General features: G+C 44.5%; 1 protein-coding gene across 1 annotated transcript in view; it reads left to right on the top strand.

The window, feature by feature from the left end:
• The first annotated feature begins 1,214 nt into the window (after positions 1-1,214).
• The window catches only part of opn4xb (opsin 4xb), a 28,018-nt gene continuing 12,936 nt past the window's right edge, over positions 1,215-16,296 (top strand). The window contains exons 1-5 of the mRNA XM_063194219.1: positions 1,215-1,390; positions 10,261-10,394; positions 10,765-10,968; positions 11,928-12,099; positions 13,464-13,607. Coding sequence (XP_063050289.1) covers positions 1,215-1,390; positions 10,261-10,394; positions 10,765-10,968; positions 11,928-12,099; positions 13,464-13,607 — 830 coding nt within the window. The remainder of the gene's footprint in view (positions 1,391-10,260; positions 10,395-10,764; positions 10,969-11,927; positions 12,100-13,463; positions 13,608-16,296) is intronic.

Here is a 16,296-nt window from a genome sequence, read left to right as displayed (position 1 = left end):
GAGAGAGAGAGAGAGAGAGAGAGAGAGAGGGGAAGAGAGAGAGAGAGAGAGGGGAAGAGAGGAAAATAAAAAGAATTGCTATAACATCGTGGAAATTGCTGACTTAAACTTTATATGCAAGTCAATATTTAAGAGATTTCAAACTCATTTATTGGACTTCACCACTAGTTCATAACACACGATATTTACCCCTACAACATCTCTCCTCGGCATGAGAAGGGAGGAGCCCTCTCCTTCACACTCTCAATGCAAGAAATACATCTGGAAAAAGACCCCCCGTCTCCCGAATCCAAGAGCAGAGCACTTCAGAGCATTTCTCTGCCACTGTTTTTGTCTCTGCCTCTGTCCTCTCTTCCTCTTCTCGTGTTTTTGCTGCTTGCTTTCTCCACTGTGCTTCTGCCTCTGTGCATCTGCCTCTGCCTCTGCCTCAGCCTTCTGCCCCAGCCTATCTGCCTCTGCCTCTGCCTTCTGCCCCGATCTGCTGGTGGACATTATGACTCTTACATAACCCTTCAGAGTCAACGACATATTGGGACAGAGAGAGAGACAGAGAGAGAGAGAGAGAGAGAGAGAGAGAGAGAGAGAGGGAGAGAGAGAGGGAGAGAGAGGGAGAGAGAGGGGAGAGAGGAATGGAGAGAGAGAGAGAAAGAGAGAGAGAGAGAGAGAGAGAGAGAGAGAGAGAGAGAGAGAGAGAGAGAGAGGGAAAGAGAGAGAGAGAGAGAGAAGGAAAAAGCGGGATAAGCGGAGGCTCACAGAGCAAGTGAGAGAGAGAGTGAGAGAGAGACAGAGAGAGAGAGAAAGAGAGAGAGAGGAAGGGAAAAGAGTGAGAGATAAGCGCTGGCTAAGGGTTGGCTGAGAGAGTGAGTGAGAGAGAGGGAGCAAAGAGGGGGGAGGGAGAGAGGGAGAGAGACAGAGGGAGAGAGGGAGAGAGACAGAGGGAGGGAGAGAGAAAGAGAGAGAGAGAGAGAGAGAGAGAGAGAGGGAGGGCGAAACAGATGGGTAGAGAGCGAGAGCAGCAGCGAGCGAGAGAGAGCGAGAGCAAGAGCGAGTCCAGATGCAGATGCAGATGAGATGCGATCAGATGGCAGGTCAGGTGGAGACGGGGACGGCAGCACCTTGATGTGGCTGTACTGTACGCGGCGGTGGTCTCTCAGTGGCGGCGCGCATGTGAACAGGTGGTGGTGGTGGGCGAGGAGGTCAGCAGCTGATCCAGCATGGAGCTGCAGGAGGAGCAGCTACAGCAGCAGCTGCAGCAGCAGCAGCAGCACAGCAACTTCCTCAAGAAGGTGGACGTCCCCGTCCACGCGCACTACATCGTGGCCGCCTGCATCATCACCATCGGGGCCCTGGGTATCACCGGGAACGCCCTTGTCATATTCGCCTTCTACAGGTAAGGAGACCCGACCCGGCTCCAGCTAGCCCGGCTGACCCAGCCCACTGTTCATTCAACACTTAGAGAGTTGATTTAACATGCACATAGAGTGCATTTGATCCCAGAGTACTCTCTAACGTGATGTTTTAACACTGTGGGGTTTTTTTTTACTAGCGGTGGGACTATGGAAACGCTGTTTGATGATTATATTATGGCGATTATTTTTTTTGTTGAGAAAGCAAAGTTTGGAGAGATAAAAGATAAGAGGATGAGAGGATGGATGGAATCACGGGGAATTCCCTGATCATATTCCACCTTCTACTGGCTGTAAACCCGGACTGTGTCTTGTTGATGCTGCGTTCCGGTACCCATCAAACTTATCTGCCAAGCCGCTGCAAAGGAGCTCTACAGAGTCCCCTAAGGGGTTAGGGTTAGGGTTCATGCTCACAGCCTAATGTGGCTCTGTAGCGTATATAGTAGCAGTGTATTGTATATCTGTTTTTTTCCATATGTTACTGAAATTATATTACGCTTTTGTTGAGAAACCAAAGTTTTGAGAGATAAAAGATAAGAGGACGACAGGACAATCACCAGGAATGCCCTGGTCATGTCACCTTCTAGAGGTAGGAGGACCAGACATGCTGGTGGGCACTGGAGATGCTGTTTGTTCCTTTTAAGGAGCTTATGTATTTATAGTATATTTATTTATGATGGTATAGCACATTTATTCATAATATTTTAGACGGTGGAGGCATTTGTTGTTTTTTTCACATGGTTTATTTTGCAGTTGCAGCTCAATGGCAGACCCCGGAGAACAGCTGGGGGAGTAAAGATGCTGCTGATTGTTGCCTATGGAGACTTTTTATGGCATACACAACATTTGGAGAGATAAAAGATGAACAGACAAAAAGGGTGATAAAAAAATAAGATGAAAGGATGGGCTGTGTTATTACATGGTTCATATTGGATGTGACAGGGATTAAAGTGCAGCTATTGGATGAAATACTATAATAATCATCGATGGTAAAATACCATGTCAGCTGAGTTAGAGGGAGAGATGCTTGCTTGAATAGACATAGTTGCTGAGAAACCAAACGTTTGTGATGAGAAATGGTTGTGATGTGCTTTGATACACAGTTTATCACAAGTGGAGTGGGAATTGGCTCCTATTGGATCATTTTGATGTGTGTTTGCCCGCTGGGCACTTCTATGTCCAGTGTTTTCATGTCTTTTGATCTTTCGAGGACAGACTTCCAGGACTGTTGTGGCTGTGTTGTGGATGTTTTGTCTTCTCTGTTAACATAGTACTGTATTTCTATCTCATTTAAAAAGTTTTGTAAATGTTTTTTATATAACTATTTCACTATTTACAAAACGTTTATAACTCTTTTGTTAGACTGGTATTCTAAAGAGTTTCCATTAATATTTATTTGAAGGAATGTGGCAATGTGAAAAGATACATTCAAGTAATTAAAGTAATATCAGCCATATATATATGCAGTGTATATGTTACATATAAATATGAAAAGAATATAGATATGGGCATATGGAGGATCATCGCTAGGTTCTAAGCCTTTTTCACTTTCTATATTACAGTGCATTGGATGTTTCCCCATAATATACTGTAAGCCCTATTTCCATGAATTGATTTTCCATGCACGTTCAAACTCACACACTGAACTACGCAGTCTGGTCTGGTACAGTGTGCCAGTTTAGAATAGTACTTCTGCATCTCTGGAGACTGACTGCTAAACATAATATATATGTTTTAAATAATATTTAAGCATGAGCATCATAGTAGTTTTATTTTCTTTCTTCTTATATTCTTTCTCTGTTCTGTGTAATGTTTATATTAACCATTTGCTTTCGCTGTACTCCATTTAAGAGCTGAAGTATTTCTAGTACTTTCACTCAGCTTATGAGCTCACACAAGGATCTGTAGGACATTTGGATTCACCCTACTCCAAAACCAAAATGTAGAATATTGTGGGATTTTCAGAGATGTGGCATAGTCAACATTTAAACATAATGGAGAAGGGGAAAATAAGTGAAATGCGACGGCGGCTTCAGCAACAATTGCTGCTTGCATGGACTCACTCATCAACACTGATTCTGTAATTTTAACTGTTTTAACTTCGAATGTGTGAGTAGTTAAAGTAGTAGCTGATGACAATGTCGGACAAGTCTTTCCCCAACCACATGCAAGGATTAAGAAAAAAAAACCCGTGCCTTCGGATACCTATACCTATGGTGTAGCTCCGGATGGATGTTTGTGGAGCAAGGCGGAACCCATTCATCTGGCGAGAGTCAGGTTATTTGGTGTCACCCCTGCAGTTGGTCCTGATGGTGTTGCCATGGATGCAATATATATGGATGATGTTGGTATGGAGACATTTAGTCCTGATGCAGTTGTGATGGATGCTGTTGGTACAGATGCTGTTGGTATGGATGCAGATGCGTCTGATGCTGTTGGTATGGATACTCTTGGTAGGTAGACATTTAGTCCTGGTGCAGTTGGTACGGATGCAGTTGATCCCATTCACGGTCCTTATGCTGTTGATATGGATGCGATTTGTATGGATGATTTTGATATAGTAAATGTTATTGGTATATGCAGACATTTACTCCTGATGCAGAATGGTGTGGATGCTGTTGGTACTGATGCTGATGTGGATGCTGATGGTACACATGCTGTTGGTATGGTATGGAGGTAGTTGGTATGGATGCTGATGGTACACATGCTGTTGGTATGGTATGGAGGTAGTTGGTATGGATGCTGATGGTACACATGCTGTTGGTATGGTATGGAGGTAGTTGGTATGGATGCTGATGGTACACATGCTGTTGGTATGGTATGGAGGTAGTTGGTATGGATGCTGATGGTACACATGCTGTTGGTATGGTATGGAGGTAGTTGGTATGGATGCTGATGGTTGGTCCAAATCTGGTTGGTATGGATCCTATTGGTACGCATGATATTGGTGTGGATGCTGTCAGGACTTATGCTGATTTGGATACATTTGGAACTGATGCTGATGTGGATGCTGTTAGGGCCACTGACATACATACCTATATACATGGACCGCATTCTTCTACTGTGTTCCATTCAACTATTTTGAAGCAGCCCCAATTGATCTGTGAGGATTCTTCTGCCCTAAACGTCCGCATTCATTCTTTAGCAACGCTGAGAATGACCGCTGACCGCGGTTCACTGTCAATCAAAAGAATCCTAAAAGGGTCCTAACGTGGCCTAACGGTAGGGTGCTGGTTCCAGGTTCAATTATTTTCCGATCCTTCCCCGTCTCTCTCCCCCGACTGTCCTTTAAAAAATAAAGGTAAAAAAGACCTAAAAACATTTCTAACTTTCAATCAAGTCAACTAACAATGCCCAGTGGTGATTTAGACAATTTTAATAGCTCTGTAAAATAAAGGGTGAGCCCAAAAATAATATTTGGCCAGTTTGACGGGTCGGGAAACTACCATTTGACCGAAACAGAGTAGACTCGGCAAGAATTGGCAAGGAGATGCATTGTCTGAAGTCTCTCATCCCCCGCCATTGCTTCACTTCAGATTAGAACGTACACTACGTTATCCCCTCTATTCTGTATCATTGGTTAGCACTGATGCTGATGTGGATGCGTGCCAACGTCATGGCATGATGGCTGTTGGTAGGTATGGATGCAGTTGGCCCTTATGCTGTTTGTTGTTATGGATGACGTTGGTATGGATGACGTCCAGTTGGTATGGATGACGTTGGTATGGATCCAGTTGGTATGGATGACGTTGGTGTATGACTGCTGTTGGAATGGATGCAGTTCGTGTTGAAACTGATGCAGATGCAGATGATGCTAGCACTACGATGCTGTTGATGATGCAATTTGTATTGATTCTGACTTGGATCCATGAAACATAAAGATCAGGAAATCCGGAATTCTGGTGTTACTGGTGCTTGAGTCTGTTTGGTGATGTGTGTGGAAATGTGTGCAGCACTGCACTGTATTTGAAACTGAGCTGTGCAGATCACACCTCGGGCAGTTGGGATGTGCGCTCTGCAGTCTGTAGTGGAGCCTCTCCAGCACTCTCCAGTCCACACTGCTGACCTGACCTCATCATCCTCTCTCTTCCTCTTCCTCCTCTCTCTTCCTCATCATCCTCTCTCTGCCTCCTCCTCTCCTTGATCCCCTACTCATCCATCCCCTCGATTCCCTCCTCCTACATTCCCTCTCCTCCTCTCCTCCTCCATCTGTTTCCCTCTCCTCCATCTCTATCTCTGCCACCTCTTCATCATCCTTTCCTGTCCTCTCCTCTCCTCATCCATCCCCCTCTCTCCTCTCCTCATCCATCCCCCTCTCTCTTCTCCTCATCCATTCCCTTCTTCTCTCCTCTCCTCCTCCATCCCCTCTTCTCTCCTCTCCATCTATTCTCCTCTTTGCCTCCTCTCCTCATCCATCCCCTTCTCTCCTCCCCTCCTCCACCCCCTTTTCTCCTCTCCTCTCCTCCCTTCCACTCTTCATCCATACCCTTCTCCTCTTCTCCTCTATCCCTCCTCATCCATCCCCTCTTCTCCCATTTTCATCCACCCACTTTCGCCCTCTCCTCCTCCATCCCCTCTCCTCATTCATCCCCTCCTTATTCATCCCTTTTTCTCCCCTCCGCATTCATCCCATCTCCCCATCTCCTCCTCTCTTCCTCTCCTCCTCTTCCCCCTCGCCTCTCCTCCTTACACTATGTATGTGTACTATGTTGCTCATCTTCTTGGAAAAGATATAGTGAGCAGCTACTGCATTCGTGCGTGCTTGTGTGTGTGTGTGTGTGTGTGTGTGTGTGTGTGTGTGTGTGTGTGTGTGTGTGTGTGTGTGTGTGTGTGTGTGTGTGTGTGTGTGTGTGTGTGTGTGTGTGTGTGTGTGTGTGTGTGTGTGTGTGTGTGTGTGTGTGTGTGTGTGTGTGTGTGTGTCTGGGATATTGGTTATTGGCTTCTGATACTGGATACTGGTTGCCGGTGTATTGAATGTCCCCAACATCGGGCAGCTATTGTTGAATGAATAGTGTGCTATCAATAGATTTAATTGAGTTAAGACAGGGTCATATTCAAGGGTGACTGAGTTTCAGCAATCTAATAGGTAATCAATGGTTGGAGTTCTCACCTCTTTCTTCCCAAGGGTCTTTGACCTATGCTGATCTTGGATTTAGAGTAAATACGTAACTCATCAGCACTGTACACGGTAAAAAACAATGTTAATTCAACACTTGGTACAGAAGATGCTGTACTCAAGGACCAAACACACTCTAGTCTAGACCAGGGATTCTCACCCGTTTTTTGAAGAAGGCCCCCCTTGACTTTGAACGAGGCGCCCCTTAACTACAGTATATCCTTCTGTCTGCTCTGTCGTGGCCTAACGGTAGGGCACTGGGTTACCACACTGGCGACCCGAGTTCAGTTCCGGCTCGGGTCATTTTCCGGTCCTTCCCCGTCTCTCTCTCCCCACTCATTTCCTGTCTCTCCTCTACTGTCCTGTCAAAAGTAAAGCCAAAAAAGCCCTTAAAAACAAACTGCATCCTTCTGTCAACACCCCCTTGGGCTCTCTGTGTGGGTGTGGCCGTTGAGAAATACTGCTGTAGAGGAACTCTCTAAGTGTTGAATTCACACTTACTGTGTGCTTACAGAATGCAGTGAGCATATGGAGGTGGGTGTCCCGTGAAAGCATGCCTAAATTTGAAAGTAACAGTGGACTTTAGTACACAACACTTCTTTTTTATTTGCCCAATTGCATGCAGCTAGGCTCTCTGGCCTGCATGACTTGAATGAATAAGAATTCTCACAGGCATAGTGAAAACTTGTAAAACTAGCAGTATAGTGCATATATTGCAAATATACAGTGGATGGTGTACTTTAGAGTATGTTGGAAATATTTGAGTGCATTAACTCTTACACGGTGAATAGCATCAATAGTAAAAGTCTTTGGCAACCACAGTCACTATTGAAGTTGAGTTTAGCCATATCTTACAGTAAAATAAATATGTCACAACAATATTGAGGCCACATGTCATGTCAGGTTGGGCATGGCATAAAACATAATGATGTTACACATATGATGCCAAATTCACAAAAGCTTTGCGATTGGGTTAAGTTGATTGTTTGTGGATGGTTGGCTGTAATCTCTCTAATGATATTGAATTTAATTGTAGCTAGAAAACAGGTCATGTTCACAGCGGGACGCAGAGTGGATGGACACTTGACATATTTATTTTGGATTTTAATATGATTTTTTATACATTTTTTAATCTAGTCCGGGGAAGCAGAACTGTCCTAATTGCAGACTTCAATGTACTGGCTATATTTAGACGACCAAAAAAAATATCAAATGAAATAATTAAGATCCTCCTTCCCCTTCTTAGCATTGTTGTTGTTAACGCTGGCAGCTGAATCATAACAGCAATGATATAAATGACTCATTTGCATCAGTGGACGCATATAATGGCCTTGGGTTGTATGTGCAGGCCTTTCCCAACCAGGCAAGCAAACTAGGCAATTGCTTAGGGCCAACAGCTGAAAGGGGCACCTTGGCAAAAACTGGTTATTATGTACTTGTATTCAAGTGTGACAGCAATGACAACTTTGTGAGTGTCTCAAGGCTTCCCTAAATTCAATGAGCGAAAAGTGCAATGAGACTCTCTCTTGAGGGGGGCCCTCCTCAAAAAGTTTGGACACAAACAAGGGTCCCAAAGTCCTTTGCCCAGGGCCCCAAATGCCTTTAAATGACCCTGTGAATGTGTTTGTGCGCGCAAATGAATAGTGGATGAGAGAGCGATGCCAACTGCTTAAAGGGGCCGCACTGTGATTAAATCGCCCTAAGACTAATCATATCATGCAGAGGATGGACTTTACTGAGAAATGCTGAGGAATTAATGGGGCATTCCTAGAATGCATTACACGCACACACACACACACACACACACACACACACACACACACACACACACACACACACACACACACACACACACACACACACACACACACACACACACACACACACACACAAACACACACACACACACACACACACACACACACACACACACACACACACGCACACACACACACACACACACACACACACACACACACACACACACACACACACACACACACACACACACACACACGCACAGCAGCTCCCCATGTGCCAAAGTGATCAACTCATTACATACATACCAGGCATGTACTGGGTGGGCTTCTACTGTTTATGACAGGAAATCTATATGGGCTTGATGGATGGATGGCTCAAAATCACTTGATGGCAGGTCAAGTTTGTATGGCATGGGGGTCAGTGCGAGCACTTTCAGTGCGCATAAACACGGTAACATATCGGCATACTGCATTTCTGCCATACTAAAGTGGGAGGCACATATCTTGTTCCATTCCACCGTAGTTCCATGAGATATTCAAGGTGTTTCGAAGTGGATGTAGCAAGGACCAATTATGTTGTAGTCACAAAAACGTGGTACAAAATGAATGGCTTCTATTATACTCTACCGTGTGTACTTGTCCTATTTCTTTGTGTACTACAGTGCATCAGTCCATACTGCGTACATTTTCCAGGAGTTTATGCAGATTACTTGATGGGTCAGCTGGTATGTTGAAGAAGTATAGTCTATTTGTCATTGTTGTTGGCGTACTAAACCAGTGACCACTGACTTAGTTCACCAGGGGATAGCGATACATGAACAAATAAATATGGGTAGATTTATCAAAAATGGAATTGAATTGGACTCCACTGACTGATCTCAGAGGAGGGGCCAAGTTAAGGTCAAAGTTGATAAGCCGCCTCTACTACCAAAATAGTATGCCAATTGCTTTATGGGTAAAATTGTATGGCTGGAAGTTACGTATCCAGCACTACAGTACTGGGCATATTATAGCAGCCTACAATGATGACCCCCCCCAGGAAATAGAATAACATACTATATCAATATCTGGATAAATGCATCAATTAATTGAATTGAATTGGATGGAGAAAATGGGTCGCAAGTCGAGGCCACACTTGACAAGGGTAAGCTTCCCTTGCACTGCGGGCCTAGAAACCTAGAAACCAACTCTATGGCATGGACGTGTGCGTCATGGGTCATGGGTCAAATGGTGTGGCGGCCGGGGTCAGTCTGAACATTTTTTTCTCATCCACCATATACAGCATACAATTACTGCAACCCACAACCATGGCCTACAGCACGACAATGCAGTTCACCAACGGCATCGGCCAGATTAATATAGGCTATGCGTATAGTATGTAATCTCATCAGATTGGCAATAGCTGCAATCTATCAAACATGCCTAGAGGCTAGGTGTAAATTCATGAATAAAAGAAATCAGGTGAGTATCTACATCTGACATCCATTTATGAAAGAATTTGTATTTAGATTGCTTGATGAGTCCACACGTTCAGCACCCAGACGCACAGAAGTCTTATGTAGTCCATGTAATGTGCATGTAATCCCATTGACACACATGTTGTGTAATCACATCTTAGAGGTAGTACAATCTAGATCCAGCCTTGTGCTGTCCCCATGTTCACGGTTCCTCAATTTTGACACCTCAGATGTCGAAGTTCCTTCAGGATTAATCCAGATCTCACGATTTCTCCGGAGCTCTGAAACGATTTTTGTATTGCTCCTGGCCTGACTAGAAGCAACGCCGAAAGTGTTGCGTCACTAGGAGGGCATAGCCTGGCTAGATCTCTACTGCACTGCTGCTACTATGGATAGACAATGGCCGAGTAATGAAATGAATGAATTCTCTAATGAAATGAATGGAATTTCTTTTCTATTCTTTCTTCTGTCCTTCCTTCCTTCCTTCCTTCCGTCCTCCCCCTCTCTCCCTCTCGCTTTAGCAATAAGAAGCTGAGGAGTTTGCCGAACTTCTTCATCGTGAACTTGGCGGTGAGTGACCTGCTCATGGCCTCCACCCAGGCTCCCATCTTCTTTATCAACTCCCTCTACAATGAATGGGTGTTCGGGGAAACAGGTAATTGTCATTTAGTTGGTTTGTTTTTTTGTTTGTTAGTTTGTTTGTGGATTTTCTGCTTCCTTGGTGTTACTAACTGAAGCAAGAGGAACTAGTTTGGACGTGTCCTGATGCTAAAATCTGAAAGCCTCTCTGGGAATATTGTTCTATTCAAGGGATGAGTAGTTGTAATACAAAAAGTCGCTTCACTACAGCCTAACTAAGACACTGCAACTTGGTCAAATTCCAATTTGGCTATCACATTTTTATATTCCATTACCTTATATTGTTGTGTCTCCCCAGGCTGTAAAGTGCATGATCAACCTGTATCTGTTCTATTCTATTCTATTCTATTCTATTCTATTCTATTCTATTCTATTCTATTCTACAGGCTGTAAGATGTATGCCTTCTGTGGTGCGCTATTCGGCATCACTTCCATGATCAACCTGCTGGCCATCTCTATCGACCGCTACCTGGTCATCACCAGACCTCTGGAGACCATGAAGAGCAACTCCAAACGCCGCACCACACTGGCCATCCTCCTAGTCTGGCTCTACTCTCTCCTCTGGAGCCTGGCACCCCTTGTTGGCTGGAGTAAGCACTTACCCGAATATAAAAATGACTCAATGATCAGAAATATTCCCCTCCTTTCGTTGTCGGGTGTTTGGCATGGTGTTACAATATGTTACTGTAACTTTTGTGTGTTAACAATTTATGTTTATCAATTAATTTAGCAGAATGATCATTCAAAATTATTATGGTTTTTTGTGGTCTTTTTCGACTTAATTTGATAGGACAGTGTGAGAGGTGGACAGGGAGCGAATTGGGAGAGAGACGGGGAGGGGTCGGCAAAGGAAGGTCGGGAATCGAACCCGGGTCAGCCACATGGCAGGCGAGTGCCCTACCGGTTGGTCACGGCAGGGCTCATCATTCAAAATTCTATTTCTTCTCGGAAGGTTCTTACACTCCAAAGGCAGTGTATTGATGTGTTATTTTAGTATTTCTCAACGAGAGCGCTACAGCCTCCCAGGGGGTGTTGGGGAGCCCTAGGCGGGGTGTTGAGAAGGCTGCAGCTGAGAGGGAGCGGTGCTTAGATACCAGTGGGGGGCATTAGTCCATTTTGTTTTTTACGTAATACTAAGGGGGCGTTGGCAGGCTTATGATGAGGTCAAGGGGCATTGGAAGGCTTATGATGTGGTCAAGGGAGCATTTATTCAAAAAAGGTTGAGAACTGTTCTATTTGTTCTTGGCAGGTCCTTACACTCCAAAGGCAGTGTATTGAGGTTCCATTTGTTCCCGGAAGGTTCTTACATTCCAAAGCCAGTGCACAGATGTTCTATATGTTCTCGGAAGGTTCTTACATTCCAAAGGCAGTCGACAGATGTTCTATATGTTCTCGGCAGGTCCTTACATTCCAAAGGCAGTGTACAGATGTTCTATATGTTCTCGGAAGTTTCTTACATTCCAAAGGCAGTGTACAGATGTTCTATATGTTCTCGGCAGGTCCTTACATTCCAAAGGCAGTGTACAGATGTTCTATATGTTCTCGGCAGGTTCTTACAAGCCGGAGGGCCTGATGACCACCTGCACGTGGGACTACACCACGTACACCATTTCCAACAGGAGCTATACCATGATGCTTTGCTGCTTCGTCTTCTTCCTGCCTCTCGGTATCATCCTCTACTGCTACGTCGTCATGTTCTTGACCATCCGCCAAGCCAGCAGGTGTGTAGAACACTAGCACATGATATTACATTGCTGTTGCACCAGTTACTCTATTGCACCTAATGAGGAAGATAGGCTGTGGTGTTACTGGACAACACTGATCCAGCTGATTGTGAAGGGCACAGGTCTACTGACCACTCAGAAGTTGAGGTGTATGTAATGGACAACACAGGCAAACACCATGGGGCACCATGTCCACATATATAGGGCCCCAGTTCCACAGTACTAGTTAACCCCCTAAAACAAGCCCTCTGTTACATTAATGGCCATAACCAAGTCAAAATGTATTACTAAAGGCCCTGTGTATGTTGTAATTGTGTAGTACTATGGGAGTTAAGTCTTTTCAATGACTATTGTAGCATTCCACTGGTAGAATGGCGTGCATATGGGGCTACATGCAGTATTCTGTCGCGTGCAGAGGCAGAATACCACTATTTTGGTCGGCTGTTTGTCCAGTCAGTCGGAATCCGGTGGGTATTATGGAGGGCCTGTGTGCCTGTTTTGGAGGGTCTGTCTGTGGATCTTGTTTAGCCAAAAGAGGATTTTTCACATTTGGTGACATGACACACACAACAAACTATAAAATCGCCAGGGACATGTAGATACTGCTAAACAGACACGACAGAGTGAAGTTGAACTGAAATCCACTGCAGCAAAGCCGCAGCCTCATCTGATTTGGCTCTCTTGGGACTCGGTCATAATCTCACTGGCACACAGATGTAAGCTGTAGCAATTACACTTTGGAAAATAAGGTCTTTTTCATCCAAACATGCTGATAAGTCTTGTGCAAGTCCATAGTATTACGCAGACAATTTGGTCCTCCGAGAATAAAATAGAGACAAGAGACGAGCGTACAAGATAGACACATAGACAGACTATTTGAAATCTATAACTGAAAACAAAACTAAGCAGGTTTTTTGCAGCCTATCCGGGTCTGTCGATAGTACCTAATGAGATAGATAGACTGTGTTGCTACTGAAAAAGACTGGACCCACCACAAACTTGATCCAACCAGTGCAGAGTTAGCTGATCGTAAGACATGTAGTCGGGTCTACTGGTTACTCAGAGTTACTTGTGTTGGAAGGAAACTGTGTTTCCTTTTTTTACTTTTACTTTTGACACCTCTGAATGAGAGACAATACCTACTACTTCCAGCTTGTAGGGCTACCACATTTTCGTCAGAGCTAAGCTTACTACTTTGCAGGCTACTCTGTTTGTGCTGCACGTTTTCAGGAAGGGTTTTCCAATAACAAAAATGACCTACTGTAGTGTTGCTCTAATAAATGGATTCGTATGTGTATTTGTATGTGTTTGTCTGTTCTGCAATCTCATTTCCCGTCTATGTGTATTTCTACCTGGTTCAGGGACTTGGAGCGGATGGGGACGTCCACCATGCAGCAGTCCATCCGTAGTGAGTGGCGCCTGGCTAAGATTGCTGCCGTGGTCATCGTGGTGTATGTGCTGTCCTGGTCCCCCTATGCCTGCGTCACACTCATCTCCTGGGCAGGGTGAGTCTCTCGCTGTATACACTCATCCACCCACCTGTCTGTCTGTCTGTCTGTCTGTCTGTCTGTCTGTCTGTCTGTCTGTCTGTCTGTCTGTCTGTCTGTCTGTCTGTCTGTCCACCTGTCTGGATGTCTGCCTGCCTGCCTGCCTCCGTGTCTGTCTGTCTGTCTGTCTGTCTGTCTGTCTGTCTGTCTGTCTGTTCGTCTCTCTGCCTGCCTGCCTGCCTGTCTGTCTGTCTGCTTATCTCTTTGTCTCTGGCAAGAGCTACTGCACTGAGCTCAGAAGTCTCAGTAGGAGAGGTCTTGATGGTGCTGATGGGCATTCTTGTTCATGCCATTTCAGGTTATGCCGGTCCTTTTCTCTTTAAAAAAAAAATATATTTTTGGGGGGCTTTTTGGGCTTTATTATGACAGGACAGTATGAGAGGAGACAGGAAACGATTGTGAGAGAGATGGGGTAGGGCTGGGAAATGACCCCGGCCGGACTCAAACCGCGGTCCCCATGGGCATGCAAGCCTAAATGTGGGGGGCTTAGCGTGCTGCGCCACAATGCCCCCACTGTGTCAGTTTCTCAAACTGAACACACACGCATGCACGCACGCACACACACAAACACACACAGAGTACCATGGACATTTATTATAATGTTATCTGCTGTTGCACTCATGTTATGACATAGTGTTTTACTTAACATTAGCATTACCTAAATTATTATTATTATTATTATTATTAATAATAATAATAATAATAATAATAATAATAATAATAATAATAATAATAATAATAATAATAATAATGAACATTTGATATCATTTGTTTGATGCTGTTTTGTTGAACATGCGCAGAGACATACAGTAGACTATGTGATGTGGGCTAGCAGTGCCAGCCATAACTGCAACAGATTATCCATGCTTGGCTTGCGTGAGTGCGGGTGACAGACCCTTAGTGACACCATTACATGTGGCACACTAACACCATCACTAGATGTTCTCCTCCGCTGCTACTGCTGCTGCCACTAAACACACAGGAAATGTTTCAGTGTTAACTCAACACTTAGAGAGTCATATTTCATCTATTGAGTGTATCTGGTACCCCCTACGTGTTGAATTAACACTGTAAAATGTAATACTGTACAATTCCTTATTGTTGTATGTTGAAGTGCCCCCATAGATTTGTATCTATAGGCAACGCAAGTTTATTTACATAACACACCAGACTTCAGATAAGTCTAAATTAACAGTGAAAAAGAAAAAAAAGAAAAGAAAAATCACACACACACACATTGAAAAGTACTCACAGTTCATAAAGTTCGATTTTTAGGTTGATTTTATGTCACGTTACATTCATTCACATTCATTCACAATTCCTGGTATTATGATATAATGGGAATACACAATGGACGCCTTTTTGTCTGTTAAATAATGTATTGATTGGGACTCATGCGGGAGGCAGGGCAGCCACTGGTACACAGTGACCTTATTTCAGTCTGGAAAAGCTGATTGCTCTCGGCAAAACTCCACTTAACACACTATCATCCTGTATTCCTCTGGCTAGCCAGCCTATATTCTGTCACAACGCTAGATGCTATTCAACTCAACGCTGAGCGCTCTAGACTGAAGAACGTGGACCTTGACTGGCCCAAAAAAATTAAACCCACCCGGGCATTTTTGGTGTAGCCTCTTAGAGCAGATGGGGTCACCGTCGGGCCTATTCACTATTTGCTGAAAATACTCCACTACATCATAAAATCATTGCTATGACATTATCAAGAGCCTTAAGTAACAGATTAAGTGACAGTAAAGTTATAACATAGGCTCTGCACAAAGGGGTTAAACTGGATCCTCATACATATACGCGCTTAGTGTTTTCCTATTTTATCCTGTTTAGACAGTCTGCCGTCTGTATTGAAGATGGTCCAATGGGCCGCTGCACCCTGTGAACAAAAAACAAAACAAATAAACAAACAAAAACAGCAGTATCGGCCTCTGGGGACTGTCAGCCTACCGGGAAAATGCCCAGCATGCCAGATGACCTGCCCAGCCCTGGAAGAGCGTAGCCTGGAGAACATTAGGATTAGCACTGGGTCAGAAGACTAATACCCTGCTGGTCGCATCAGGAGCTGCAAGCTTCACGCATGCCAAACATACTCATGGCTTTTTGCTTTCCCCTAGTCTATTCTTTTCATGGTTGTTTTGCCAGCCTCACAGTCAGGGCTGGACTGGCCATCTGGCGTACCGGGCAAATCCCGGTGGGCCCTCGCGTCTTTCGGGCCCTCGAGGCCCCGAAATAATAATACAAAAATATATACATTGTTTTTTTTGTCTGTGACGGTAAAAAAAATGACACATCGGTGCTCATTGGATGCTTCTCTTGAGGCACATTGACTTAGTCCAATGAAATGGCACTGTTTATCGAAGGCCCGCCCCTCCCTGCAGGCCCTCGCTCGACCCAACTAGTCTGTGTCTGTCAGCAGCAGCATCATCCGAAGTTTCGTTGACTTGGATGGTGGCTATTCGGTTAATAAAAACTCTGGTGGTGGAGCGGAGGATACAGGACGCTATATGGAGAAAGAAAGGACTGGCTATGAAAAGCGCATGGAAAAGCGAAAGCAAAAACTAAATAAAAGAAAACTGAGCAAAATGTGCTAAATCACTGAATTGTTCAAAGCTAAAAGCACCACCAGCTCGAGCTC

Source organism: Engraulis encrasicolus, chromosome 3 (genome assembly GCF_034702125.1).
Source record: "Engraulis encrasicolus isolate BLACKSEA-1 chromosome 3, IST_EnEncr_1.0, whole genome shotgun sequence".
Taxonomy (NCBI): domain Eukaryota; kingdom Metazoa; phylum Chordata; class Actinopteri; order Clupeiformes; family Engraulidae; genus Engraulis; species Engraulis encrasicolus.
This window is presented reverse-complemented; position numbering and strand designations above follow the sequence as displayed.